Source organism: Ranitomeya variabilis, chromosome 6 (assembly GCF_051348905.1).
Source record: "Ranitomeya variabilis isolate aRanVar5 chromosome 6, aRanVar5.hap1, whole genome shotgun sequence".
NCBI lineage: Eukaryota > Metazoa > Chordata > Amphibia > Anura > Dendrobatidae > Ranitomeya > Ranitomeya variabilis.
Genome location: NC_135237.1, coordinates 88,026,715 through 88,054,524, shown reverse-complemented (window position 1 = coordinate 88,054,524; position 27,810 = coordinate 88,026,715). Strand labels below are relative to the sequence as shown.

Below are 27,810 nucleotides of genomic sequence, written 5' to 3'. Positions count from 1 at the left end.
TTACTCATGCTTTAAATGCTTTTTATTTTATTGCTCAGTTCCCAGAATAGGCTGTAAACCTATAATGAGCAATCAATATACGTGTACCCAAAATAGGCCATCTGGAATAGAAGTAGCCATTAAACAAAATTGGCAACATGGGAGACTCTTCTATCCCTAGCTGGACATGGAAAGTAACAAAAGGTCAAACAATGGATCTGCTTTTAGCAATATCTACATCTGAATGCCAGCTTCTTCCCTTTAAGAAACCTTATGAAAGGTTAACCTTTGTATATTAAAGGGTTATTCCCATATTATCATTCTTAGCTCAGTGGTTTAAAACCCTAAAATTTGGAAACATAATGCATTTGAAAAGTTTATGAAAGTGCTTGCTGCTGCAAATATGCTCTAATGCAAAGTTCTTTGTCTGGTTGCACGTGCTCTGTAGATAATTGCCATCCTTCTATAGTGGGAATCCTCTTCTCAGTGTGCAATGATGTAAAGCGTGGGTCGGTCATGGCCGAGGGTCGCGGCCATGGCCGAGGGTCACATCCACTCCCCGCCATGCTACTGGAAAATGGGGATCCTGCCTGTGTGTGCTTTTACCTTAAGTATACGCCATTGCAGAGGCATGTTACCGGTTAACATGGCAGGCCGGGACCCAATGTAGTAGAGTTGAATGAAGGAGACCAGAGTCCAAAAATAAATTTTTTCTTTACTGAAAAAACTGATAAGTAATAAATATATATATATATATATATCAGATAGCAGGCACAACACTCAAATGACACATTTTTGCACAATCTAGACCAGTGTTCCCCAACTCCAGTCATCAAGAGCCACCAACAGGTCGTGTTTTCAGGATTTCCTTAGTATGGCCTAGGTGATGGAATTATTGCCGGTCTAGATGATGGATTTCTCACCTGGGCAATACTAAAGAAATCCACATGACCCGTTGGTGGCTCTTGAGGACTGAACTTGGGGAACACTGATCTAGAGGCAACAACTTCCCAGTTACACGTGGCTGCACATCACTTCTGTTACATGTTTCACTAGACAAGCAAACCATTATGGGAACCTCCATCTTCCCTTCAGGTGAGGACCTCACTAGCTGAAGTGCATTGCTATGACTCCTCTCCTCTATTCTCAAAGCTCATTTGATGGGGGCCACACACTCCTTTGGCGTGCCATTATATTTTCAATTACCTGAAGGAGACGGTGCCCCAATCTGTCTATCTTCTCTATGACCATCAGATCTGGCTACATTTCCTCTTCTCATCTAGTATAGATATTGTTTGCTGTAGGCCCCCACTTGCCTGAGATAAGGAATCCTTCTGCCAGGTAGTCCTTGCTTCAAAAGGTGTTATCTGAGCATGGTCTCCCTTTTTCGCACAACACCCTTTTTAATGCAGGTCTGCTAACGCTAACAGGACCATATGTCCATCTCTGTTTAGTACTCTTCCCTATCTGCCCAACAAACAGAAAACAATTCATATGTCCACTTCATAGAATCCTAGAATGTTAGAGTTGGAAGAGACCTCCTGGGTCGTCGTGTCCAACCCCCTGCTCAGTGCAGGAATCACTAAACCATCTCAGACAGATGTCTGTCCGGCCTATGTTTGAAAACTTCCATTGAAGGAGAACTGGCCACCTCTGGTTGCAACCATGGGCTGGCCCCACTAGTTAACTCTATCCACTGGTAATCTAAGTACTGCAGGCCACAAACCAAATATAACAACATTTAAAACAGTGCAGTGCAATATATAACCATAGAGTCTTCAAGGGGTGTCACAGATTCTCCACTTTTTACAGGGTGGACATGGTACTGTATTACTGCCACTGTCCAAGGCGGACATCTCTCCACTGCTTGACTATGTGATAGACACAGCCAAACCTATAGAAGTACCAGCCACTAAGCCACCAATGTTTGTTTTTTTTCGTTACAATACATAATATAGATACAACTGGGCCTATATCTGTACAGTCTAAAAGAGAAGTTATCCACAGCAAGCAATCAACTCTATGCTTTGTTTCTGAAAGGCTCTGGTAAAATGAAAGCTGCGCTATGGTTGGTTTTATGGACACTAAAGAACTAGTAGACGACATATAGGGTAACAAAATTGTAGGATTACAAAGCTTTACACTAGGTGGTAGGGACAGAAAATAATTAATTTTTTAAATGTAATTAAATTAAGTTATATTGACTATTGTTCTATGCAGGAATCCTCCTGTTGTCACTAGTAGATCAGAGTAGTTGGAGATGATAATGTCTGTACTGGGAGACTGAAGAAGCAGGGGATTGTGGGAAACAGTTTTCAGTGATCACATGGGCAGCACTGAAGGACATCTCGCTTCATATTGAGCAAAGGCAGTCATGGAGGAAATGGAGCCAGAAAGGAGTAAGAAATTAGCCAGAATATGACGACGTGTTACTTTAGAGCGGATATGAGGCTTTGGGAGTTTAAAGAAAAATATTAGATTTTGTGATAACCTCTTTATTTAGTCAAATAGCCCAACAGTGTTTATAGAAAGAAGGGGGCAGAAGAAGGCCTCATTCACACATCCATGTTGTAATAGTTTTTTTTTATTTTATGGATACAACATGTATAATCTATGCTGCTATGTACATATAGGTGTTTCTCGCGGACCATGTGTCTGTGCAAAACTTGGAGACATGTCTGTTTTTTGGACAGCACGATGACAAGGGCCAATACAAGTCTATGGGTCTATGAAAAACACGTACAGCGCATGGACTGAACACTGATGCCACCCATATGCGCTATGTGCCCAAGTTATGACGGCTAAATTTATGTTAAAAACCTATAACTCTGCCCTTCACCTCACCAAACAGACCTACTACACCAGCCTGATCTCCTCACTATCCAACAACCTCAGGAAACTTTTTGACACCTTTCACTCCCTCCTCAGGAAAAAAACACAAGCCCCTATCACAGACATTTGTGCTGATGACCTGGCCTCCCACTTTATAAATAAAATAGATAACATCTGTCAGGAAATCCGCTCCCAACCACCAAGTTCTGTGACTCCCATCCCTCCTTGCATTTCCCCTGGCTCACTCTCCACATTTGATCCCATCACAGAAGAAGTTGTCTCCAGGCTCCTCTCTTCTTCCCGTCCAACTACATGCACTACTGATCCCTTTCCCTCTCATCTCCTCCAGTCTCTCCAGTCGTCACAACTCGCCTAACTACAATCTTTAATCTCTCCCTCTCCTCAGGCATTTTCCTATCCTCCTTCAAACACTATCATTACTCCATTATTATAGAAACCCGCTCTAAACCCATCCTGCACAAAAAACTACAGACCAGTCTCCCCTTCATCTCTAAACTCTTGGAGCGCCTAGTCTACTCCCGCCTTACCCGTTGCCTCTCCACTCATTCCCTCCTAGACCCTTGACAGTCCGGTTTCCGCCCCCTACATTTGACAGAAACTGCACTCATCAAAGTGATTAATGACCTTCTGACAACAAAATGTAATGGTGACCACTCTGCTCGTTCTTCTCCACCTTTCTGCAGTTTTTGGCACTGTTGACAATCTCCTACTAGGCATCAAGGACACTGCTCTCTCCTGGTTCTCTTCCTACCTTTCTGACTGCTCCTTCAGTGTTTTGTTTGCTGGCTCCACTTCATCTTTTCTTCCTCTCACTGTCGGGTACCTCAGGGCTCAGTCCTTGGCCCCCTTCTCTTCTCTGTCTACACAGCCCCAATTGGACAGACCATGAGCAGATTTGGCTTTCTGTACCATCTTTATGCTGATGACACCCAAATATATACATTAGTACCAGAACGCCACTGACTGTCTGTCCACAGTTTCCAACATCATGTCCACTCTCTATCTGAAACTCAACCTTTCCAAAACTGAACTTCTTCTGCTTCCCCCATCTACTAACCTCCCTAAATCTGATATTTCCCTCTCCGTGGGTGGCACCATAATAACGCCCCAGCAGCAGACGCGCTGTCTGGGTGTTATATTTGACTCCGATCTCTCCTTCACATCCCATATACAATCTCTTGCCTACTCTTGCCACTAAAGGCCCCGTCACACATAGCGAGATCGCTAGCGAGATCGCTGCTGAGTCACAAGTTTTGTGACGCAACAGCGACCTCAGTAGCGATCTCGCTATGTGTGACACGTACCAGTGACCCGGCCCCTGCTGCGAGATCGCTGGTCGTGTCGGAATGGCCTGGACCTTTTTTTGGTCGTTGAGGTCCCGCTGACATCGCTGAATCGGTGTGTGTGACACCAATCCAGCGATGTCTTCACTGGTAACCAGGGTAAACATCGGGTTACTAAGCGCTGGGCCGCGCTTAGTAACCCGATGTTTACCCTGGTTACCAGCGTAAATGTAAAAAAAACCAAACAGTACATACTCACCATCTGATGTCCGTCAGGTCCCTTGCCGTCTGCTTCCTGCTCTGACTGAGTGCCGCCGTAAAGTGAGAGCAGAGCGCAGTGGTGACGTCACTGCTGCGCTCTGCTCTCACTGTACGGCTGCACTCAGTCAGAGCAGGAAGCGGACGGCAAGGGACCTGACGGACATCAGATGGTGAGTATGTACTGTTTTTTTTTTTTTTTTACATTTACGCTGGTAACCAGGGTAAACATCGGGTTACTAAGCGCTGCCCTGCGCTTAGTAACCCGATGTTTACCCTGGTTACCCGGGTGCTGCAGGGGGACTTCGGCATTGTTGAAGACAGTTTCAACGATGCCGAAGTCGTTCCCCTGATCGCTGGTCGCTGGAGAGAGCTGTCTGTGTGACAGCTCCCCAGCGACCACACAGCGACTTACCAACGATCACGGCCAGGTCGTATCGCTGGTCGTGATCGTTGGTAAATCGCTATGTGTGACGGGGCCTTTACACCTAAAGAACATTTATAGAATCCGCCCTTTTCTCACCATGGAAACAACAAAAACCCTCACTGTCACCTTTATCCACTCCTGCCTGGACTACTGCAATGCTCTATTACTGATTTTGGCCTCTCTGTTACTCGACATTCCCCTCTCCAGTCCATCCTTAATGCAGCAGCCAGGGTTGTCCATCTGGATAATCGGTATTCAGACATGTCCGCTCTAAACCAGTCCTTACATTGGCTGCCCATTCATTATAGAATCCAACTCAAAGTACTTGTTCTCACCCACAAAGCTCTCCACAATGCGGCACCCCCTTACATCTCCTCCTTCATTTCTGTCTAACGGCCTAACCGACCACTGCGCTCTGCAAACGACTTTCGACTAACCTCTGTGCTAATCCGTACCTCCCACTCCTGACTCCAAGACTTCTCCCGTGCTGCGCCAATCATCTGGAATTCTCTACCCAAGATATTAGGACCATCCACAATTTGCATAGTTTTAGGCGCTCCCTCAGAACATACTTGTTCAGAGCGGCCTAGCATGTTCCCTAATCAAAGTCATTGTGTGTGTGACCCATTCCCTACTTCCATCTATCCCCCACCCCCTGAAGATGTCTGGACCATAATTTGAAATACACACCTGTACTTTGTATCCCCCCACCTCATTGTAGATTGTAAGCTCTCATGAGCAGGGTCGTCTTATTTTGTTTTTATTATTGTATTGTCAACGTTGTTACTTATGACTTTTGTGTTTCAAACTGTAAAGCGCTGCAGAATATGTTGGCACTATATAAATAAAGATTATTTCTTATTATGTCATTGCTGGGCCTTTGATGCAGTCTGTCATGCCGAACCCACATCTTTCCCAGCAGATAATGGCTGATTTAGTTAGCCATCATGTGCCTCCAACGGGTGAAGCGAAACGCCAGTGAATTGCCATGACACCCAGGGGTCCTCTGAAGAATTTGATGTCTGTCATGGTACTCTTGTGAAAACTAGCCCATGGCCGACGTTCATAGGGGACTGTGTTTTTAGCTGTGCACAGTAGTGCTGTAGCTCAAGCGATTAGACAAGCGCAGCTTCAAGCCCTCATTCAGCTATATCCATGGAAAAATTTGTAAAAGTTATGGTTCTTGGAATAAGGAAAAGATCCTAACATACTGTATGCTGTAGGACAAGCACACAGTGTAACTAGCCTATACTGGGACCATCATTAAGAGTTATTCCCTGAAAAACATTTATCCCCATCCATGGGATGGTTTTTAGTTATAGGTCTTTCCATATCATCAATGGTGGTCCACTAAGCTAGGAGGTCCCAAACTCTAGAGTGTGACTGAAGTGATGGTCATGCATGGAGGATGTAGGACTGTTTTTCTTATAATCAGTGGGAGACTCAGAGGTTAAATCCGACTGATTTCACAGGATCAGCAATAAACGTGTAAAAGTTCTAAATGTTGGTGGGTAACAAGGGGTATATGTTAAGGTGTTTTCGTTCTTTTAAGATGCACTTATCACATCGCTGGGAAGCGGGACTCCGCTGCTACCGGCGATTATTCTCTGCCGGGTCCCTTGATGTTAGCTGCTGCCAGTGGGTGAGGGACGCTGTACCTGCTGGGACAGTCAGATGGTGGGAGGTTCCCTGCAGTCTTATCTCCCCTCCTCCATGTCTGAGGTCTGGGGGTGGAGATTGGACGACACCCCAGCGTGGTCAGGTAACTGATGGGAAGTAGATGTAAACCTACCATTTTCCTCCTTTTGTTGGTGATTATTCTCAGTTCTGGTGGGTGGTTAAGGTCCGTGTTGCTGTTCTTCTGAGGAGGTCCATGCTTTGGTGTCTTTGATTGGTTTATCATTGTTCCCCTTAGTTCCTGCAGTTGTACTGCGATTTCTTAGTTCTGGGGTGTTCGCCCTGTCTTCTGTTTGTGTGTCCGGTCACCAGACGCCATGCTGCTTGCCAGGACCATCAGGCGGGTGTAGAGTATACCCGGCCCTCTGGGTGCAACGGCTAGCACCAAGTGTGACCCACACACCGCTCTTGCTTGCTAGCAGTAGGTCATTCATTACGCCAGGGGTTGGGAATCTTTTTTTTTTTTTTTTTTTTTCTGCCAAGGGCCATTTGGATATTTATACCATCCTTCGGGGGCCGTACAATCTCCGCCCACAAAGTACATCCTGACTCTGGCACTGGTTTCAGAACTTAATCTTTCATTGCATGCCCTTCAGTGTTCAGTAGTGAACACTGCGTGTGTGTGCTAACAGGGCAAGAAGAAATTAATGAGCTGGTGGCAATAAAAATACAGCTCCCTGCCCCAGAATGCGGGCCCTAAGAATCTGCTCGGGGGCCTGATAAAAGGTCATTGAGGGCTGTAAATAGCCCTGTGGCCTGAGGTTCCCCACCCCTGCATTACTCCATCACCTAGCTGACGTTTTTGTTGGTTTTTCATGTTAATAAATTTCGCTTTATTCACCAAAAATGCAGCACAAATGTTAGATAGCGTTTTTTTCAGCTGCTCTTTACTTTTTAATGGGTATCAAACGTGGCAAAAGAATTGACCTGCTGCAATGATCAATTTTTTTATTTTTTTTCAGTAAATGGAACAATCCTTTTATTAATACATATAGTTAAAAATCAGACAATATTAATAAATGATCATAGGAAAAGGCTATTTTGCTATGATCATCTTTTAACATTTTCTGTGATTTTCTAAGTACGGTATATGTATTATTAATGAAAGGATTGTTCTATTTGAAGCACTATATTCTACCTTTTTTCCTGTGTGTAATGTATGTTCATCTGCCCAGTTGTGCCTGTATACTCCTTCCTACCTCTCTAACACTAAAGTCCTGGAAACATGCAGCTTCTCACATCTGGGAGGTGCTCAGTCCCCCAACTTCATGTCTCCTGTGGCAGATTCGGGAAGATCAGAGATCTCTTGAGTTTCACAATCTACTGCTAATGATCTAAACAGGATGCATCTGGAACATAGACATATGTTATGACTTCACATCCCATTGAAACGTCTCTAGCGCGTTTTTGTCTTTGTTCCTTGCACAGACATTTTTCTGTGTAAATTACGGTAGGCTTGCCTTGGGTTCGGAAATGAACTTAATGTTTTTATTTACATACTCCTACATGGAGGTAAGCTATAATGTGTTCTGCATCCTCGAAACCCCCCTAGAATGCATCTTGGTGGCTCAGTGGTTAGCACTGTTGCTTTGCAGCGCTGGGGTCCTGGGTTCAAATCTCACCAAGGACCACAGCTGCAAGGAGTTTGTATGTTCTCCCCGTGTTTGCGTGGGTTTTCTCCCACACTCCAAAGACATACTGAGAGGGAATTTAGATTGTGAGCCCCAATAGGGACAGCGATGATAATGTCTGTAAAGCTCTGTGGAAGTAATGGCACTATATACGGTAAGTGGGTAAAATTAAAATGAAAAAGGTTAGGCACTACAGTAAATAAAGTTAGAAAACTAACTTACAGGCATGACTTGAAACTCCTGCACCCCCTGTAGCTACGCTCATGGGTATAACTAATCCATTTCACGTCTGGTCGTAGCTTTCATTTTTTTTTTTTTTTTTTTTTTTGTTGCATTGTGAATAAAGTACCAGCACAGTGGAGATGGACTCCTGTAAGGTCATAAATAACGCTATGCACAGACCAAATTTTCGAGAATACTAGGATAACTATAATCTTCATGTTACAGTACATATTGTTTTTTTACATTTTATTTTTATGCTACAACTTGCTCTAAGTGCGATTTACAATTTTTTTCATGGTTATTTCTATATTCTAAATAGACATTGGACAGTGTTTCACACTGTAGTCTGGCAGTGTCGAAGTCCTGGGTTGAAGTCCCACCAAGGACAACATCTGCAAGGAGTTTGTATGCCAGCATGCATGGTGGATCATATGCAAGTATTGCATTATGCATCATGCCCTGCTATGATTTAGAACCCACAATGGGTTTGAAACGCGTAGAAGGTTTTACTCTTATTAAGGTGGATTTCTTGATTCACCTATGTGATTTTAATTGTGGAAAAGTAGGTAAAATGTTTTCTCATCTTCAGTTGAATTGGATCTGGGTCTACTAGTAGTTTCCTGCTATTTTGTATGGTGGTAATCTTAAAAATTGCGGTAGGTGCATCTCTGGCCATCTGTAAACCAAGAAATATCAACTCTTTTCCAGTCGTTCTCTAGCATAAAATTTGTTGGTCTGCAGGAAGCTTCTTTCCACTTAGATCGTCACTTAAAAAAAACATGAGCATCAAAAAAGAAAAAAAAATGTTAGCAGATATGCCATATAGTACAATTTGCAGCTTTTTACACCTGCTGTAGCGTAAGAGATTACTCAACTGCCTCAATGCCCCTCTAATACAAGGTGTAGGGTAGTGGTGTCATTAGTCCTTGTCTTTACATGCTGCAAAGCTAGAGATTGTTCTGCCGCTCACTCCTTTGGATGAAAAGCAGCCCCAGACCTGAATGGTTTCAGGATGCTTTACTGTTGACATGACTCATGGTAACACTCTCCTTTTCTTCTCCTCACAATTGTTCAATAAGTGATGAACATTTGCTTTTTATTCGAAAATGATGGAGCACCTTGTGACAGGCCAAAAGTGATACCTTAGTGTCTCGGTAAAGAAAACATTGACATTTTGAGTCAATGGCAAGGAAACTCCCCAGATCTCAATCACATTGAGATCAGGTGGTCAAGGCTTAAAATGTAGATGGACAAACAATCACAGAAATTGTGAATTGTATCCCCAGAGAGGAAGAGGACTATAACTCTAGTGCCACCTATTGGAAATCGCAATCCTAAAAGTCAGTATCGACTCTCTAACGAGCGTTACCGCATGACTTGGGATAAAAGCCAAAATCTCAATTTACAGACACTGTGTTCTAGGGTACTGCCCCTCGTCAGTGCAAAGTCTGAGATCTGGTTTGGCTGGGTGAGAGGCGTCTTACCGGAATACAAGTGGTAACGTTTCTCCTTGCGGAAAGTCACCTGTTGAGTCTGACATGCCAAGGTCAGGATATCAAATGTAGATGTAGACTGTCTGAGAGGTTTAGCATTAGGTCCTGGCAACGAGAATCGCCTTCACGTGGCTGCCAGGTACGCATGAATTGGCCAATTTATGCGCTAAGCATTCTCAATTTTTCATATTTCTAGTGCAGTAATGCAATTAAATTTTCATATTTTATGTTTGCATGCTATAGCGCTACAGAGTGCTGCCTTATCTGTTTGACTGGATGCCAAGGTGAGGAGACTTGTAAGCCTTGCAATGCTCCTCTGGGAAATTTAAAAATTGTCAAATTAAAGGCCCCGTCTCACATAGCGATTTACCAACGATCACGACCAGCGATACGACCTGGCCGTGATCGTTGGTAAGTCGTTGTGTGGTCGCTGGGGAGCTGTCACACAGACAGCTCTCTCCAGCGACCAACGATCAGGGGAACGACTTTGGCATCGTTGAAACTGTCTTCAACGATGCCGAAGTCCCCCTGCAGCACCCGGGTAACCAGGGTAAACATCGGGTTACTAAGTGCAGGGCCGCGCTTAGTAACCCGATGTTTACCCTGGTTACCAAAAAAAACAAACAGTACATACTCACCATCTGATGTCCGTCAGGTCCCTTGCCGTCTGCTTCCTGCTCTGACTGAGTGCCGCCGTACAGTGAGAGCAGAGCGCAGCGGTGACGTCACCGCTGTGCTGTGCTCTCACTGTACGGCGGCACGGCGGCACTCAGTCAGAGCAGGAAGCAGACGGCAAGGGACCTGACGGACATCAGATGGTGAGTATGTACTGTTTTTTTTTTTTTTTACATTTACGCTGGTAACCAGGGTAAACATCGGGTTACTAAGCGCGGCCCTCAGCTTAGTAACCCGATGTTTACCCTGGTTATCAGTGAAGACATCGCTGCATCGATGTCACACACACCGATTCAGCGATGTCAGCGGGACCTCAATGACCAAAAAAAGGTCCAGGCCATTCCGACACGACCTCGCAGCAGGGGCCTGGTCGCTGGTACGTGTCACACATAGCGAGATCGCTACTGAGGTCGCTGTTGCGTCACAAAACTTGTGACTCAGCAGCGATCTCGCTAGCGATCTCGCTATGTGTGACGGGGCCTTATCTCTTCAGAGAGGAAGAGGACTTGAACTCTAGTGTCACCTATTGGAAGTAGTAATCCTACAAGTCAATATTGATTCTCTTGTGAGAAACTCCAAGCATTGATAAGGCAAAACTCCAAGCATTGATAAGGTAAGAATTGGATGGCCTAAGGGTACTGTCTCGGTCGCTACGACGGCACAATCCGTGACGTTCCAGCGATATCCATACGATATCGCTGTGTCTGACACGCTACTGCCATCAGGGACCCCGCTGAGAATCGTACATCATAACAGATCGTTTGAAACTTTCTTTCGTCGTCAAGTGTCCCGCTGTGGCGGCATGATCGCATCAGGTTGTATACGATGTGCGCACAGTAACCAACGGCTTCTACATCGCAAATACGTCATGAAATTATCGCTCCAGCGTCGTGCATTGCGAAGTGTGACCGCTGTCTACGACGCTGGAGCGATATTGGAGCGTCACGGATCGTGCCGTCGTAGCGACCAAAGTGCCACTGTGAGACGGTACCCTTATTAGTCAGGATTTGGCCCGGAAGCTGACATCCAACTGCCTGGGCGAATTGGAGAAGTCTTGAAAAGGAAGTCAACACTGTAAATATTGAGTCTTTGCATTAGCTTGATGTATTTGTCAATATAAGATTAAAAACTTAAAGGGAACCTGTCACGTCATTTGTAGCATCTAAAGTGTCCTCAGGGCGTTGTTAGTGATGTAATGTGCATCACTAACCTGTTTTTTGCATTAAAATCACCACTGTAATCCTTATCAAAAAGCACATTATACACTGTGTGGAGAATTATTAGGCAAGTTGTATTTCAGAGGATTATTTTTATTATTGATCAACAACGATGTTGTCAATCAACCCAAAAGACTCATAAATATCAAAGCTTAATATTTTTGGAAGTTGGAGTGTTTTTTTTTTTTTAGATTTGGCTATCTTAGGAGGATATCTGTTTGTGCAGGTAACTATTACTTGCAGAATTTATTAGTCAACTTAATAAAAACCAAATATATTCCCATCTCACTTGTTTATTTTCACCAGGTAAACCAATATAACTGCACAAAATTTAGAAATAAACATTTGACATGCAAAAACGAAACCCAAAATAGTGACCAATAGGGTTGAGCGAAACGGATCGTTCATTTTCATAAGTCGCCGACTTTTGGCCGACTCCAGCGTTGGATCGGCCACGTGGTCGGCGATCTTGGCGCCAAAGTCGCGTTTTGTATGACGCCTTCCCCGCCATTTTTTCAGCCAATTAAGGAGTGTGGGCAGCGTGATGACATAGGTTCCGGCCTGGCTTCTGCGGCGTCATAGAGCCATATTACCGTTCGGGCTGCAGTGATTTCCGCAGTCAAACACAACATATGCTTTGCACAGAGGGGAGAGAGAGAGAGGGAGAGAATAAAATCACATTGACTTGCATTGGGTTTCGTGTTCCGGTTCGGAACCCGACTTTACAGTAGAATCAGCCGATTTCACGCGATCCGACTTTCGAGAAGGTTGGGTTTCACAAAACCCAACTCGATCCTAAAAAACCAAAAGTCGCTCAACCTAGTGACCAATATAGTCACCTTTCTTTATAATGACACTCAACAGCCTTCCATCCATAGATTCTGTCAGTTGCTTGATCTGTTTACAATCAACATTGCGTGCAGCAGCCACCACAGCCTCCCAGACACTGTTCCGAGAGGTGTACTGTTTTCCCTCCCTGTAGATCTCACATTTTATGAGGGACCACAGGTTCTCTATGGGGTTCAGATCAGGTGAACAAGGGGGCCATGTCATTATTTTTTCTTCTTTGAGACCTTTACTGGCCAGCCACACTGTGGAGTAGTTGGAGGCATGTAATGGAGCATTGTACTGCATGAAAATCATGTTTTTCTTGAATGATACCGACTTCTTCTTGTACCACTGCTTGAAGAAGTTGTCTTCCGGAAACTGGCAGTAGGTCTGGGAGTTGAGCTTCACTCCATCCTCAACCCGAAAAGGTCCCACAAGTTCATCTTTGATGATACCAGCCCATACCAGTACCCCTCCTCCACCTTGCTGGCGTCTGAGTTGGAGTGGAGCTCTCTGCCCTTTACTGATCCAGCCTCTGGCCCATCCATCTGGCCCATCAAGAGTCACTCTCATTTCATCAGTCCAGAAAACCTTTGAAAAGTCAGTCTTAAGATATTTCTTGGCCCAGTCTTAACGTTTTAGCTTATGTTTCTTGTTCAAAGGTGGTCGTTTTACACCCTTCCTTACCTTGGCCTTGTCCCTGAGTATCGCACATCTTATGCTTTTTGTTACTCCAGTAACGTTGCAGCTCTGAAATATGGCAAAACTGGTGGCAAATGGCATCTTGGCAGCTTCACGCTTGATTTTCCTCAATTCATGGGCAGTTATTTTGTGCCTTTTTTGCCCAACACGCTTCTTGCGACCCTGTTGGCTATTTGCCATGAAATGCTTGATTGTTCGGTGATCACGCTTCAAAAGTTTGGCAATTTCAAGACTGCTGCATCCCTCTGCAAGATATCTCACAATTTTGGACTTTTCAGAGCCCGTCAAATCTCTCTTCTGACCCATTTTGCCAAAGGAAGGGAAGTTGCCTAATAATTAAGCACACCTTATACAGGGTTTTGATGTCATTAGACAACACCCCTCCTCATTACAGAGATGCGCATCACCTGATTTACTTGTTAGTTGGATCTCAAGTCTGAACAGCTTGGAGTAGGACAACATGTATAAAAAGTATCATGTGATCAAAATACAACTTGCCTAATAATTCTGCACACAGTGTATAGTTATATCTTACCTGCTTGTTTAGTTATAGGGGTGTGCTTCATTGCGTTCAGTCAGGGTTGTCCCAGCACATGCAACTTGAATTATGTTCCCTGGTTTTCGCCGACATCACTGGAAACTCTGCGCTTGTGTAGTGTCTATTGCGGAGCTGCTCTTGCGCAATGTGTGATTTAGGGAGCCATGCTTGTGCATTGCGCTCACAATTGCGTGCACTGAATGCAAACCTTTAGACACTGCTTCTGGCACAGATTCAGTGTGCATGTGTGGGGAGCCGCTCGTTATGGCGTATGCGCGGCTCGCCGATCGACAAGATACAAGCACGGCTCCCCAATTATACATTGTACAAGTGCTACTCTCCCAATACACACTGCACAAGCACAGCAACACAAACATCGCATCGTTTTTGGACGTGCGGAATTGCATCAAATCCGCAGTGTATTGCACAAGCAATGTTAGTCGATGTGAAATTGACATTTGGTGTGTGCATGCTAAGGTACTTCTATTTTTTTTTTTTTTTCATTGCGCTTTGGTGAGGTTTTTTTTTCCAAGGCAGAAAAAACACTAAAAACGGATTTGTTTTTCTTTTTTTTTAAATCAGTGTATCTAATGGGATTATATTGGGAAAATTTGGATGTAAAACCCAGTTAACGCGAAATGGACATTGCCATGTTGTATATTTAAAAATGCACCCCATGTCAGTTTATGCAGCATCAACCAAAAAGAAAAAAAAAATAAGAAAACCGTGAGCATGAGATTTCTGTAAAAATCCCTTCCACTTTGCTGGGACTATAATAAGGGTATTTGCACACGCTGCGGATTCCATTGCGGAATTTTCCCCAGCGGATTTGATAAATCCGCAGTGCAAAACCGCTGCGGTTTTTACTGCGGATTTATCGCGGTTTCTATTGCGGTTTCCTCTGCGGGTTTTCACCTGCAGATTTCTATTGAAGCAGGTGTAAACCCGCAGCGGAATCCACACAAAGAATTGACATGCTGCGGAATATAAACCGCTGCGTTTCCGCGCGTTTTTTTCCGCAGCATGTGCACTGCGGATTTCGTTTCCCATAGGTTTACATTGTACTGTAAACTCATGGGAAACCGCTGCGGATCCGCAGCAAAATCCGCAGCGTGTGCACATACCCGAAGACTCTGCATTTTGTGTGCCACTCAAATATGGAGCATCAAGACCTCACTGTGGGAACTAAACCTAAAAGATCTTAAAAAAAAAAACAAAAAAACAACACACTTTATGAAGACCAAAATGTGAGTCAGCACCAAAACTCTTGTAGATCAAAGCGGGAAGAGGAGATCTGTTCCTCCATCTCTTCCACACTTGTGCTGCACCATGGAGAACATCATACAGCAGCGATGAGCAGTTTTGCTATGAATTTAGCGCTGAGGTGAGGCAGTAGAACAACCGGTAACAAGATGCACAGCAGGTCTGTGTGGTTTGTATAGATGTTTCCAGATTAGACACATAATCTCCGTTGCCTCTGAGCAGTAACATATATTCCACTGGACACTTTTTTTTTTTTTTTTTTTTTTTTTTTTTAATTAAAGAAATGGTGAACAATTTGCCAAGTTCATGGTTGTCTTTGCATTCTCAAACATAACATGGCATCAGCTCTATCAAACATTTACATTTTATTTGAATGAAGGCTTATGCCTTCTTTTACTTGTAAATGTCTGTCCTTGCTTAAAAAGCAATTTGCCAAGCATGGTTGATTTATTTATTTTTTTTGTATTGTAAATGGGATCTGAACAGTGGAATTAGAAGGGATTTCTGGCCAATTAGTGAGGTTTGGAAAAATGTCAGATTTCTTCTTGTTTTTTCCATCAACCTTTAGTTTAATGAACATGCTGCGCTTTTTCCGACATATATGCTAAACGTAGATGCAAAGAAAAAAAGAAAAGATGTAAATGAAGTCTTTGATGAAATGCAAGTTTTTTGGTTTTTTTTGTATGGGGCCATATTCTCAATCTGTATGAGCCCTTTTGTCGACCAGAGAGCACGGGGTCTTGCATAAAATAGGGGAAAAATAGAATATAAAATCAGAGGCATAAAGATGTAACATACGAACCCATAAATGTGTATGAGCCCTTTTTAGAAATGCATTCATCTGAATATCTTTCAGCACAGTATAATTTCTCCTTTCATCTATTTAGAGATGACTGTGGTTATCTTGCTGCTCCCTAAGGCCATATAACTGCACGTGCAAAGTGGGCATCAAAGCAATTCTATAGTAATTGGTTCCAACATTCCCCGTGATTACATACAGTGTAAGCGGTAGAACGTGAGACTAAACTACAAACCTGGGCTTTCAGCCTCGCGACTATTTATTAGATAGGTTTTGTGAGAGCCGGGTCTATTTTCTTGCCTTGTTAGACATACATATGCCATAATTGGCTAAGGTAAACATGCCACTTTAAGCCAAAAGAGCTAACTGTATAAACTTGTGTTAGGAATAGCAAAGAATAAATATTTTCTGGACTTTAAACCATTCCACCATCTTTCTTGCTTTTGGCTGATATCTGGCATTTATAAACATTCTGTATAAGCTGAATTTCTCCTTGGCTGCTTCTTCAGTCTTTCTGCTTCAGTGTTGATCTTTCACACTTAAGTAAATACCTGCACATTTTAATGTCAGCGCGTTCTCCAGCAGAGGTGTCACCTTGGGACACATCTGATGTGACACAATGGACCAGAAGTGATCAGTGCGTGACTGTGTGCCTCCTCACATTTACATTTGATGGACATTTGGCATTGCACCGACATCTAATAACAAAAAGTTATTGGTTGTGGTTAAAAAGATTTAATTGGAACAAAAATGAGGAACAGGTATATGGAAAAGATGCACACCGCAATATTCCAAACAACAATATTGTTGTTAAGCCACAATAAAGATTGCACACAGCAATATAAACTCAAAAACAAATTATAGTATCTTTTTTTTTTTTCTCAAGGGTAAGGCCCCCCCCCCAAAAAAAACAAAAAAAACCCCTCAAAGGTCTGAACTGGGATACAGACTAGTGTACATGCAGCATCTAAGTACAAGTTCACACTAGCCACCGAACAAACGTTTTTTACATTGTGGAGCTAGGTTTGGATGGAGTCAGTCAATACAAATGTTCCAGCTCTTTTTTTTTTTTTTTTTTTTTAAACTAAATGAATATATAAACTATATAATCTTTTATTAATATAGTCTAATTAACTCCTAGTCATTTAGAAAAGTTTTGCATTGCTAGAACATAAAATAATGTATGCAATATAGGAGAAGAAAAAGCCGCACTCCCCAGAAGTGTCTTGGCATCTTTATTGGATAAAAAATAGCAGCTCTCATGGTATAGGACAAAGCTTGTGCATGTAGGCGATGCTTGTGCACTTCGTCAGGCCAGAAAAAGAGCCAAAAAAGCTCAAACGTCCATCACCTACATGCACCAGTGTTCTCCCGTAACATGTGCACTGCTATTTCTTATTTAATAAAGATACCAAACCCCTTGTGGTGCATTCTGCTTTTCCTTCTATATTGCATTAGTGGGCCATTATAGTGGAAATTATTGCATGTCACACATGCTCAAGCTGTCACAGTAGTAACCAACCCATCATCTCTTCATACATATTAAATATATTATCAATTTAAAGGTTCGTTCCACTGTGACAGTCTGTATTAATTGAGCAGGAATCGGTAACTAGTTTGCTGATCAGTGGTCGATTAATAGTCTTTTTACCCATGCAAGCTGTGCGATCTGTACTGGATCAATCGGTGTACGTAGCTGTCATTTTTTTTTCCTCTCGCCACGATAATCATGCAGTATTAGTGTATCTCAATATCCTTTTTATTTAAAAAAACAAAGCAGAACAAACAGTAATCGTTTCTAGGGACAAATTACAAGCGGAGGACTTATCTTGAGTTATTTTCTTAAGAGTGGTAGAACCTGATGGTTCGTCTGTCCCAAAGAGGAGGTTTACTTACCGATAGTGTTGGGGGGAAGGACAACTATTAAAAAATAAGATTTTTTTTTTTGGGTAGCTGTGTATGTAGACCCAATGCACCAGAGTATGCTGGACAGACAAATCTATCTGCCAACAAGTATCTACTGCATGTGGTCAGGTTTGTTGAGATTTGACCCAAGAACTAATTTAAAAAATATCTGAGGATGTGTAAAATTAGATAAGAGTCTGCTTTTACTTTAAATTGGTTGAACTTTCCAATAGTTGAGGGGTCTGATTGGGGGGACCCTCCACTTATTCTGAGGTCCAGTGCTCTGAAAAACCCTATGTGAATGAAGTTATACCCACTTCTGGTCCATTAATTCTTAATGGGAGTGTCAAAGACCACCTGAACATTGCGCCCAGCTTTCTCTGGTAATCAACTATCGCTCTATTCACATGAGGTACAGAAATTAGATGACTTGAAATGGTACCACCCTCTTCCTTGCGCTGGGTGTGGAATTGTTGTTGAGACATTTTTGTATCACCTGACAGGTTCCCTTTAAGTAAATGGGGTCTATTTGCATTAGTGACTGCTCATTGACATGGCACTGTTTGTTGGAGGGGATGTGGTGGGGGATTGACCTTTTCTCTCCCTTTATTTCATACCTCAGAATGAAGAGGTACTCTGATCTGTGTTCCTATTAGCGCCGCTATCCTACATATGTTCCTCTTGAAGTTAACTGCGTGTAATAAGTAATGATTGTTCCAGTTGACGTGACAGCACGGCAGCACTATGAGGGGGATGAATACAGCGAGTGGGTGTATAGTGGGCTACAGTGTTCTGCCGTGTTTGTCACGGTGCATGACATTTCAATCTTCTTACAAAATGGAAAATAAATGATACAGCTGCGACTGTCATTCTTCACGAGGTGTGTGTGTGTGTGGATATCCCTAATTGAACCTCCTGTGATGTCCCTTTTCTCCAGCTGTACACTGCGCCTGTTGCTTCTCCTCAGAAATTTGTTGAACAGATGTCAAAATGCTATAGACTCAATGCTTTCCTTCATCGTGATAGCAAATTATTTAATAGCGTGGGCTTGTTTGCTTGGATTTCTGTCTGAGGTAAATTACGCAGGAGAGAAACAGCTTATAATTACCAGCACGTGTTATCATATCAGACGTTCGTTCTTCCTGTATGAAGGGAGTCGTTCCTGACTTTTAGCTGTGCTGCGCTTGATTCCTCAGATGCTTGATATGGAAGCAGTGACTGGTAAAATCTAATTTTGCGTTTTTTGCTTGTTTAGCTTTTCATTAAATCTGGAAGGTGTCTTATCACTTTCTATTTCTCTAAAGGCCACAGCCTCGGTCTACTATCGTGTGCTCCTAATGTGTAAATTGTACTTAACCCCTTCACGACATGCGCCGTACATGTACTTCGCAGGTCGTGTCCTTCCCTTTTGATGTGGGCTCCGGCACTGAGCCCACATCTTATCCGGCACATGTCAGCTAACAGCCGCTGCTGGAATCGTGATCCACCTGCGGCTGTTAACCCATTAAATGCCGTTGTCAATCTCTGCAATGTAGTGTGAGCGTATTAATATGCTTACCTACTGCTGCTCTCTCCGGTGTTCTGCTCCTCTTCTTGGTGACATCACTGCTCTGCCGACTCTCCGTGTCATGCTGCGCTCTCTCTTACCCAGAAGTGGCTTTTACAGTGTAAGGCTATGGAGCATCAGGATGAGACCCCATAGGCTTTCATTGTAGAAGAGACTTCCGGCTTCGGCATAGAGTGGGCCGATGTTTTGCAATTGCGGTGACGTCACTGAGAAGTGGAGCAGAAGGGCGCTGGATACTGGAGAGAGCAGCAGTAGGTGAGGATATTAATACACACACTACACTACATACACATACACACTTAATAAATAAAATCTTCATGGGAGTGCTTCTTTAAGAAACAGCATAGTCTACTCTGTACAGAGATTGCCTTGTTAGGGTAAGTATGAACGGCCTCTTTTTCACGCAGATTTTAGAGATTGCCTTGTTAGGGTAAGTATGAACGGCCTCTTTTTCATGCAGATTTTTTGTGAAAACCATCTGGGAAAAAATACTCAAAAAACAAAGGATGAACATAATATGCGTAGCAATAGTAAAACAACTTGTCACATCTTTTAGCCACTTCAGGTTTAGAAAGTATAAACATAGATGCCAGCGTAGAGGGAGCCTGCACTTGATTCATTCTGTCCATGACCTGGGCGGCATGAATCATCTGAAAGGTTTCCAGCTGGGTCAAGAAGAGTTGTACACAATCTCCTACAGATATGACCCCATTGTGCGGGAAGTCACTGGAGATATTTATGAAGCACACAATGGCATATGTTGCAAATAGGCTCCCAGATGCATGGAATAAAAACTGCAAAGTATACGTGTTCATAATGAATGCTTCCGCGCTGATTAGTGTAGTTGGTAATAGTCAAAAATGTAAAATAAAAACAAATGTATATATATTCACAAAGTATACAGCCTGACGAAGAAAAGGACAATCCTTTTGGCAATGTGAGATGGAAATGTTTGACACCTGAACTGGAGCTTCTGCGGCACATTGCAAAAGCTGTCTGACGTGCGTCAGAGCGTGCAGGATCAATGTTCCATAATAAATGATGACCGATCACTATTTGTTTTATATCCTAAGAAGAATGTGCTTTATTTGGAACAAAATATGCTGGAAGCCTAAAAAATTTACAACTTAACGCAATTATTTTAGTATTAGCAGACAACAATTAACAAAAGTCTTTGCATATATTAAAGGGATTGTCCAGTGAAAACACAGAATTGTCGATAATATGTTTATCTGTGGAGGTCGGACCACTGGGACCTGCACTGTTCGATAGAGCGGGGTACTTTTTATCACCCTTACTATGGAGCTCCATCCATTCCTTACAGGGCTGTTGAGCGCTGCTCTCTGCTTTATCCAGAAGCCCTATATGGAATGGAGGTCTGGCATCTTGCCTCCTTCTCCATTTTGTAAAAGGAGTAAGGCTATGTGCACACGTTGCGGATTGGGGTGCAGATTTTGTGCACAAAATCCGCATCTCCTGGCAGAAACCGCAGGTGCGGATTTGCCGCAGATTTTGTGCGGTTTTGATGCAGAATTAATGCAGATTTTGTGCAGATTTTCTGCGGTTTTTACCCCTGCGGATTTCTATAATGGAAGGGTGCAGAAACGCTTCAGTTCCACACAAAAGAAGTGACATGCACTTCTTTTCAATCCGCAGCGGATTCAGTGCGGATTTTTCCGCACCATTAGCACAGCTTTTTTTTTTCCTCTGTTGATTTACATTGTACTGTAAATCACAGTGCGGAACTGCAGCGTTTCTGCGCTGAAAATTCCGCTGCGGATCCGCACAAATTCCGCATCGTGTGCACATAGCCTAAAAGTGTGCGGTCAGGGATAAAAATTCCCCATTCTGCTGATCGGTGCATATGCACGCCCCAGCAGTTGGACCTCCACTGATCAAGTGGATGGGTGATATTTTTTTTTCACTGTACATCACCTTTAAATATCCAAAGGAACCCCCGCTTCAGTTATTGCCTCTTGGACTGCCAAAGGTGGCAGAGCATTGTACTCGGCCATTTGTTGTCAGTCCCATAAACATTTAATGGTGTGTTAGCACACCTACAGACCCGGTTGGGACCCGATGACTCTCTGCCACTGTTCACACTAGGTAGGTTGTAACATTAGACAGTGTAGGTACTGTCCCAATTGGGTATACCTTGTCGCGGTGGGACAGCTTTATGTTTTTTTTTTCAAATCCAAAATAGTGTTTACTAAATATCCTATGTTATTTAAGGCACTTGCTTTTTTACTTATTTATTTTCATTAGGGTATATGCACACATTGTCTTTTTTTGGTTTAGTTTGTCAACATTTAATTTATGTAGCTTTATTTACTATAGAACTGGAAGCACACTTTACTGTACAGACACGTGAATGACCACTTATTGGTAATTTTACACACCCTTGGTTACCTGCCCAGTTTTACACTTCCTTGCATATCCTTGCCCTCAACCCTGCATCAGACGCAATAGGTCTGACAGGCACAGCTCACACGTTTTTGTTTCCCCCTCCTCTTCAAGGCGGCACCTTCCTATCTTTAGATGTTGCTTGAAACCCCCCATCAGTTTTACCGCTGTCCTTGTGGAGAGCAGGTGTGACCTTTGTGGCCTCTCAGGCTCATTGTGACTGAAGGGTCTCACTTTTAAAGGTTTGTACTTTCTGGGTTTTTTCAACACAATTGTTTATTTTGCTCGTTTTATGAATAATGCAACGTTTGTGGATATTTTGCACAAATAAGTAGGGTTTTCTTATTAATAAGGCCATGTGCACACGTTGCGGTTTTTGACGCTGCGGATCCGCAGCAGATTTCCATGCGGTGTACAGTATAATGTTAACCTTTGGAAAACAAAAACCGCTGTGCACATTGCTGCGGAAAAAAACGCGCTGAAACACTGTTTTTTTTCCGCAGCATGTCAATTCTTTGTGCGGAATCCGCAGCGGATTGACACCTGCTCCATGTTAAAAAAAAACAAACAAAAAAAACAACAAAAAACGCAGGTGTAAAATCGCTGTAGAATCCGCACAAAAACCACTGTAAACCCGTGGTAAATCCACGATAAATCCGCAGCAAAAACGCAGTGTTTTTGCCCTGCGGATTTATCAAAATCAGTGTGGAAAAATCCGCAGACCAGTCCGCAGCGTGTGCACATAGCCTAAGAGGATGTTGGTGGTAATTGTGAAATTTTCGGTACTTTTTGTTTTTATTACTTTTATGGTTATTACATTTTTTTTTTTTTTTTTTTTTAAATCTGATTTTTGTGTACTCCTTTTTAAATCATCCCTGTCAAGGTCACTGATTACTTTTAGAGCCCAGAAATTAAGATGATTAGATATTTTAGGTGGTTTTCACCCAAACACTGGTGTGCCAGAGATGTGCTAGACACAGGGTTAAACATGTAGATGATTAAGATCGCTGATCTTTTCTTAAAGGGAACCGGTCACCCCCCAGGGCGTTTTTAAGTAAAAGAGCCACCTTCTGCAGCACTAAGGCCGCATTCTGTGAAGGTGGCTCTTATGTTTAGCATCCCTAGGAATTCTGAATTAATCGCTTTTATAAATTTGGCGCTATACCTCTATTGAGTCCGGGAGGTATGATTTCTCCCTGACTCAAGCGCCTCACAGCCATCTATCATCCCACCGGGCGCCGCCGCCGCTCTGTTGTGACGTCATAGCGCCTTCGTGTAGCCGAGGCCCAAAATCCTGCCTCATAGTGTGTTATGAATGGGTGTTATGGTGGGATGATAGATGGCTGTGAGGCGCTTAAGTCAGGGAGAAATCATACCTTCCGGACTCAATAGAGGCATGGTGCCAAATTTATAAAAGTGATTAATTCAGCATTCCTAGGGATGCCAAACATAAGAGCCACCTTCACAGAATGCAGCCTTAGTGCTGATGAAGGTGGCTCTTTTACTTAAAAATGCCCTTGACAGGTTCCCTTTAAAGAAAATAACCTCCTTCCTCTTTGCCATGTGATAGTTGCATTACCTTTTTGTTTGTTTGATTGATTAAGTTCCATGTTTTCCGCTATATTATGCCCTGAATCCAATAAAAGCTTTGCCAAGGTTTCTGCTGCCAGACACCAATCTGTAGATGTTACAAACTCTTCTTTCATTGTTTCTGTGGAGCCTTGAGGGTTGGTTCATAAAAAGACAGAAGTAGGAAAAATGATAGTCATAATTGTGAAGAATAAAGCATGCTATGATTTTTCTAAGATTAAAATAGAAGATTTTTTTGCAGTAGACGTATTTGCCATTGTAGTATTTTACTGCACATTTGAAAACATGCAAAAGTATGCTAGGTGTGTATTGGTTCTGAAAAAACATTGACAAAGGGGAATTTATTTTTTTTTTTCAATGTTCCTTCCGGTTATTCACCTTCTGATTATTTTCCAGAAATGCTGCTTTTATATCCCACAGAGAAAATTGTCAAAGCTGGTGCAAAAAATTTTTTGCAGGCGCCTACCAACGAGATTCTAGTTCTCATTTTAAAGACTTTTATTTATTTATTTTTTTTTCTTTTAAATGAAATCTGTAACCCAGTTTTCTCGGCTGCAGAGCCTTACAAGTCTACACCTCTAATGTATCTACAGTAATTAATGTGGGAACACGTCTGTATGGGATTACGAAAGCCCTAGAATGTGGCCATGGGCTGACGTGTGTACTACTTCAGAGCTGAAAACAAACTTCTACATCTTCCTGGCTTCAGCTTGTTGAGACATCAGCTGGTCTGTACTCCTCTTTAGAGGTGAGTGAATTTGATCGGGTCAGGGCTTGTTCGGCAAGCGATAGCATTTACCAAATAAGCTGCAGAGGGAACCCGGCTTCCTGGATCGCTCCGGCTGATCAGCTGTTCACAACACATGCATGGAGAGCCCGACAAACAGTTGATCAGCCAGAGCGATTTGGGAAGCCGGGTTCCCTCTGCCTTTATTCGGTAAGCGCTATCGCTTGCCGAACAAGCCCTGACCCAAGCAAATTTGCTCATCTGTCCCATTCCCTGGGTCAACCGGTGAGTCTCCGTGGATGATCCCAGGGTGTGACATTGGCTGCGGCGCCGATGTCACATTGACAGTGGCAGCAAATGGGTGAGCTCTGAGAGGGCATTCGGTCTACACTGGAAGAGCTCACTAATTGACTGTTGACATGAAGTGCTCTCCTCTTCCTTTAAAAATGAACTAAATTTACATCAACAAATCTTTGTTCCAGGAATAATACGTAAAAAGCCAGCCACATGGACTTCCTAATTTTTACTTCTCCTTTTAACATTATTTGATCAGTGCTCAAATACACAGTAAATTTCTTATATCATCAGGCAACCAGCTAGAAGCTGCTCAATGTGGGAAGATGCTGACCGCAGAAAGAGGGGTCGTGGAGGAATGGTTGTCAGAATTTAAGGTATTTATTCTTCTAAAATCTTCTTTCCTTCTCCTGTCTCAGTGTAAATGATTATGCTTCTTGCCTTGTGTCGTAATTATGCACTTTTAATTTTTTTTTTTAATTTTTATCTATTTGTTCAGACAGTATTTGTCAGATAATTGATCAACTGTTAGAAGGAAGTCATCATTAAAAAATGACCTATTGTTTAAATCATGTTTTTGTTCTGCATGTTTTTTTTTTTTTCCCCCCCTCATATCAATGTCTATTAAAAATTAGGTCACAAGTAGTGATGAGCGAGTATACTCGTTGCTCGGGTGATCTCCTTTCGTCGCCTCAGTTGCATGATTTACGGCTTCCAGATAAGTTGAATACATGTGGGAATTCCCTAACAAACAGGCATTCCTCACATGTATTCAGCGTATCTGGAAGCAGTAAATCATGCAGCTGAGGCGATGAAAACTGTATCTCCGAGCAATAACAAATACTCAGAGGTCACCCGAGCAACGAGTATACTCACTCATCACTAATCACAAGTTAAAAGCTCTTGTCAAGAGATAACTCCTTTAACACCATGGTGTGTTTATTTGAGTTATGCAATGCAAAAATAAAACCCGTGCTTGTAACTTTTAGTGATGTTTCTAGGCTTGCCAAACTTTTTTAAAATTGTATTCATTAAATAAAAAGGCCCATATCTCTGGAACCACTTGACCAATTAAAAAAAAAAAAAATTCAAGAGCAGTGGGAATAAAATAAAAGCAAAAAATTGCCACTTCTGACCTGTTGACTGGTCCTGCATGAGCAAGGCAGTTGAAACAGTACTTTTAGCATAGTGTTTGGGAGAGTAAGAAGCAAGGTGAGTTGAATATTTTACACAGATTCATTCATGGACAGGCTTAGCACAAGCCACTCCATTTATGAGATCCCAGGGGTAGCCCTGTCCTTCACCTTTTAACATCTGTACATGGATCTGGATTTACACAGGGACCCTTGGGCTGGGACCACAGAGTCAGCTGCGGCCTGGTGGAGCAAGCTGGTGGCACGAGAGGTAGTCATGCGGAGTTGATACCTGAAGGTCACATCAGAGACCAAATCAGAACACAAGTGGGTGGGGAAAATAGAAGCTGAAGTCAGAGAATGGGTTAAATCAGGAAGATGCAAAAGAGCAAAGAATAGAGCTACATACCAGGTGAGCAGAACTTATTAACTGGCAATAGAAGTCAGAGATTAAGGTATTTAAATAGCAGACAGCCCTGCCCAGCGCTGTCAGGAAGGAGTAATCAAAACCGGACAAAAATTAACCCCATAGCTCCCTGATTAAGCTGCTCCAAGATTCCCAGTAATAAAACAGGACTGTTGCTTTCACGGGTCGCCAACAATAAAGGCGCCCTGCCTCCCATTGGCCAAATCAGAAGCAGAAGGAACAGGTACAGATGTTACACATAACTTTACAAAGACTGAACAATAATAAAATAAAACAAAAAACTTGAGTTCCTCTATAAATGATTGCACTGCATCTTTCCGATGTTATAGATGCATGTATACTCGCATTCTAACTGACTCGCTATTTGCTTAAGAATAAAACGCTATTTCCCACGTCGCCTGTGGGGATCTCCAGCATCTAAAAGCCTTTTTTGCTCTCTTAGCTAGCAGGAATATAATTCTGACTTGTACAATATGTTTTGTCTTTAGATTCTGCCCGAGGCGTCTATTACAAGTTATGCTGTCAGTCTGAAGCAGAAGACCACTTTGGTTTCTGCTCTTTATGAAGTTATTCAGGAGCCTCAGAGTGAGGTAAGTAGAAAATGGGGATTGGGTAGGAGTACCCCAATGGGAAAAAATGTATACACTAAAATGCTAATCTTCTGTAGACGAACACAAATATGGCAGAATTCAAGGTGGTTTGAGTTACCGTGTATAAAAATCATTTCCTCCTTGCTGATCCGTCAGATGGAAGCTAATAAACCTGTAATATTGCCTTATTCTAGCAGCGTGCATTACAGATAGATAGAGATCTAGATGGGGTTCTTAGTCCCCCTGTTCACCAGTGTGAATAGAATAGCTGTCTTGCAGACGTCTTGCTCCTCCAACCAGTGTGTTTGGGACTAATGGAGATATGTGATCTCTGCTCTCAGTCCCATAGAAGATTAGTATAGTGTCCATGTGCATGCACGACTACTATTTCATTCAATCTCTTCAGAAACGTTTGCTGCAGGATCCCCATTGTAGTGATTGGTAGGACTCCGAGCAATTATACTCTTATCAACTATCCTGTGGATTGGTCACAAATGTTTTTCGTGGGATATCCTCTGAGATCGCATCGGTCAGTTGCGTTAGTCGGTCCTTTTAATGATAAAATGAAAGGTGTCTGTCGCGACCTTGACGTCGAGCTTCCTAATTTTCACGTTACAGCTGCAGTCCACACTCCATAGGCTGATGTTAGTTGATCCTGATTTTGACAAACACTGGACACTTTGGCTTGATTTGTCAGAGCTTTCACACCAGGATTCTGGCATATAAGCTTTGAAAAGTTGCAAAATTTAGGCATAACTGCTAATTTCCGATCATTTCTACCTGTTGTCTGTTCCATTTGCAAAACAGCTGGAGAAATTGATTCATAAGTGTTGCTTCATAACTGGACAAGTTGATTTCACAGAAGAGGGATTGACTTGGCGTTACATTGTGTTGTCTAAGTGTTCCCTTTATTTTTTTGAGCAGTGTCTGTATATGTACGTGTGTCAAGAGATCTTATGACTTGTTTGTGGGGGGAAAAAAATTAAACTGATAGGAATGTATGACGTTAAGTGTATACGCCCTTCGTAGACTGCAATGACATGAAAAACGTATCTGGTTTTCATCTATTCTTTTAAAGGATGGAGAAGGGCAGTTGAAATGGATATCTTAAATACACCACACAAATATGGTGTAAAGCAGCCTGTCTGAGCAGCCGGCTGTACTACACTGTTTCATCACCCACTCAGCTGTTTCGGTAATCCTGGCCACGTCTGGTCCCCCGCATATAGACGGGTATTCCCATCTCTGCCATGGAGATGAATGAGATGGGAATACCCCTATAATTGATAATATCTAAACATTTAATTAGCTGACTTCAGAGTCCCATAA

General features: G+C 42.7%; 1 protein-coding gene across 5 annotated transcripts in view; it reads left to right on the top strand.

Annotated features, from left to right (window-relative positions):
• HYCC1 (hyccin PI4KA lipid kinase complex subunit 1) overlaps positions 1-27,810 on the top strand; it is a 118,242-nt gene that overhangs the window by 24,321 nt on the left and 66,111 nt on the right. For all 5 annotated transcript variants that reach the window (XR_013216820.1, XM_077268750.1, XM_077268747.1 and 2 more), the window contains 2 exons: positions 24,626-24,708; positions 26,380-26,481. Coding sequence is in view for 4 of the 5 variants with exons in the window: in XM_077268750.1 (XP_077124865.1) it covers positions 24,658-24,708; positions 26,380-26,481 (153 nt within the window). In the remaining variant the exon portion in view is untranslated. The remainder of the gene's footprint in view (positions 1-24,625; positions 24,709-26,379; positions 26,482-27,810) is intronic.